Source organism: Paracoccidioides brasiliensis, assembly GCF_000150735.1.
Source record: "Paracoccidioides brasiliensis Pb18 unplaced genomic scaffold supercont2.34, whole genome shotgun sequence".
Taxonomy (NCBI): Eukaryota; Fungi; Ascomycota; class Eurotiomycetes; order Onygenales; family Ajellomycetaceae; genus Paracoccidioides; species Paracoccidioides brasiliensis.
Window position 1 is genome coordinate 22,634 of NW_011371391.1, and position 3,107 is coordinate 25,740.

At 48.0% G+C, this 3,107-nt stretch overlaps 1 protein-coding gene across 1 annotated transcript; it reads left to right on the forward strand.

The window, feature by feature from the left end:
• Positions 1–2,107: 2,107 nt before the first annotated feature.
• Positions 2,108–3,059, forward strand: PADG_12524 (uncharacterized protein; the record flags this gene model as incomplete). The annotated part of the gene is made up of 1 exon (XM_010765707.1): positions 2,108–3,059. A coding segment is annotated over one exon (951 nt), but the record flags the coding sequence as incomplete, so codon positions are not given.
• Between the last annotated feature and the right edge of the window lie 48 nt (positions 3,060–3,107).

A 3,107-nucleotide genomic window follows, 5' to 3' on the forward strand; every position in this document is an offset into this window, starting at 1 on the left:
GAGACCCTCTACCTGGCCAGACTATCAGATCACCAGACCCAATTGAAATAGATGATGAGAATGAATGGCAAATAGATTGTATACTGGCCAGTCAAATAAGCTGGAGCAAGCTGCAGTATCAGGTGCACTAAAAGGGGTTTGATGAGGATTCTTCATGGTACCCCACTCACGACTTCAAAGGATCACCACATGCCATATGTGACTTCCATAAGATTAACCCTACAAAAGCCGGACCCCCAAGGCGACTAGATGAGTGGCTGAAGGCATGGGAGACAGACAGCTACCTGAAGGATGAGGTTGATGATGACCTACCGGCATGAGGACATGCCTGTCCCTAGACCAGGGGGTGATGTTAGACTCAGCGTCCGACCGAGCCCGACCAAAGGCCGGTGCCCGGTTAGACTCGACGTCGGATTAAGCTCGGCGCCCGATTAGGCCTAATCCATATCACGTGACCATACGACCATGCGGGTGGTTATAATCCACGCAGGCCCCAGCACCCCCTTTCATCCCATCAAGCTTAGTATTTCGTTATATAGCAGTTAGCAACGCAGAGAGTCTTTCTTCTTATGCAGCTCGCATTCACTCTATAACACTGGGGTTATTTCTAAGCAGGGATTTCTGTGATATGATTGCTGATGTTTTTGCTACATTAGTGTTATTTGCAGCTATCTTTGCATAGATAGGAGCTCTTGCATCAGTTGCATCAGTGGAGTCAGTAGACTTGATTGTGATGGACTGCTTTGCTGTTTCTAGACTTTCATTGTATCAGTCCTTGACTAATGCCTTCATGATGACTTCAAGGGCCAGTGCTCTTGATAGATCTTTTGCCTTCATGCCATCTAAGTCTTCTTCAATCTAATCAAACATATTTGCAGCAGCTAGTGCTTCTGCATTTTCTGTGCCTCAGTCTCATAGACAGCTATGAGCTCAGTAGCCATTGAGTCATGTAGGTTGAGATGTATTGATGTGACATTTATGCTCTTTGAGCTGTCTGCTGGTGTAGAGAAGCTTGAAGACTCTATGTCATTCAGTTCACATGTGCAGTGAGTGATTAAGATGAAGAGATAAGGTCTCTTGAGTGGTCAGCATATGGGGGAGCAAATGCATGTCAAGGCTCAGGATGCATTAGATGTTGTTGAGGGGCTGGGTACACTGGCAGTGCTATGTTGGCACACCATCAGACTTGCTGCCTGAGGGGATGGGAGGGAGCTTATAGGGATGTGATCAAGATCAATTAAGACATTTTCATAGTTTTTTTTTTTTTTTTGTGTGTGTACATATATTTCAACCACTTTCTACGGAGTAAGGTGTCGATGTTGTGTGCGTGATTTTGTTATAGAATTGGTAGCTGCTCACTGTATAGCCACAATTGATTCCAGATCACATGTGCAGGTGTTCATGTGACACAGGTGTTAAATAATCTATCTCTCCCTTTTTGAGTTAGTGAGCCACAGCTGCGTCTGCCTTGGGAATGGATATTTGCCGGCTGCCAATCATCTTCCGTTAATCTAGACATATGATGACAAAGCAACCTTGAAACAACGTCCGCCCTTAAACCATTATTCTCAACTTGTTTGTGTATTCATTTCCCTCCGTACCTCCGCACATTCCCCGCTCTTCTGCTTCTCTCATCTCTTCTTCAGTCTTCCACACTGCCCCTTGCCATCTGCCGCCTACTTGCTCTGCTCTGTTCGTTTGTTCGTTCCGTCTTTTTCTTGCTCCTCTGTTGCATATCTTTATCTGCGCTTGCTCTCTCTTTAGCGCCTTACCAAATGTATCTTCGTATCTCGACCTTTCTTTTGTCTAGACCTTGCTGACCTCATATCCCCTCCCATCCTTCCTTCAGGCTTCTCTAGTTCTGAATGGTACATCTTATTGGTTTCATACGATTGTATTCCCATGCACAAGACTATCTTGTCTCTCCCTAGCGTTACCTTGAAACAACAGGTACTCTTTGTTTTAGACGACCGGGACCATACCATCCCATATCTTACCACCAACGTCGCACGGTCCTCAGTGAATTGATTGAATTAGTGACGTGACATTTTTGGAATCAAGTATTGTCCGCGCTTCTTCAAGTTGACTGCTCTACTCCTCTCCGACCATGAGGCGTCCGGGCGGACTGGCTTCTAAGCCATTCATCCTATTCGTGCTGTTTTTTTGTCTGCTACTTTTAACCAGTCAAGTGGCAGCCCAACAGACCACAAACGAACCATCTGGTGATTCAAGGCCTGGTAATACAAGAACAGAGAATCCCAACCCAGATAATACAGGCGCGAATAGTCCAAAGCCTGAAGAGACAACAAATGCTCCAAATCCAAATCCCACCCCGGTTTCTACAACAGAAGGCAGCACAGGAGCCAGCACAGGAGCCAGCACAGAAGCCAGCACAGAAGCCAACACGTCACCACAGACTGAGACCCCCAAGGACACAGAAACAGTTGTCCTTCCAACAATTTCATCAGAGGCTAGTAGCACTACGAGCAGCTCCAATCCCACAGAAACAAACACTTCTGACCTTTCTTCTATGAGCATGCCTCCGCTATTCCCAACACCTACACCTCAAGTACCCCCATCAGAAGGAGCCCCATATCTCCATAGGTCAGGTTTACCGGAGAACACGATTTTCATAGCAGTGGGTGCCGCGCTTGGCGTATTTGGTGTCGCAGTTTTTGCATGGAGAGCTCTGGTGGCTTGGTCAATTAACCGCTCGGTCCGTCGCGCTGCCATCCGTCCAAACAACACAGATGCCACTGCTCTCCTCAACAAGCGGAAGTCTGGCATCTATCGCCAGCCACCCGGAGCAGCCATGTCGATGGAGAAATTGGGCACCAATGTACGCCATTCTACCTTGGGCCCAAGAAACCATACACCAAACTCCAGTCTCTTCTTTTCTCCAACTGCAGGTGCGGGCATGCATTCTTCTGGAAACAAAGGATCTGGCTACCTCCCCGCAGGCTATTATGCTGCCGGCTCTACTGTTCCTGGAGGCGGACCGGGGCTGGCGCACGCTGGACAATCAATAGGGCTATCGCCTCTAGGCCCCCAGGCACAGGGTTACTCCCGCACAAGATCTTCGGCTCCTAGCCCGCCCGCCTCACCCA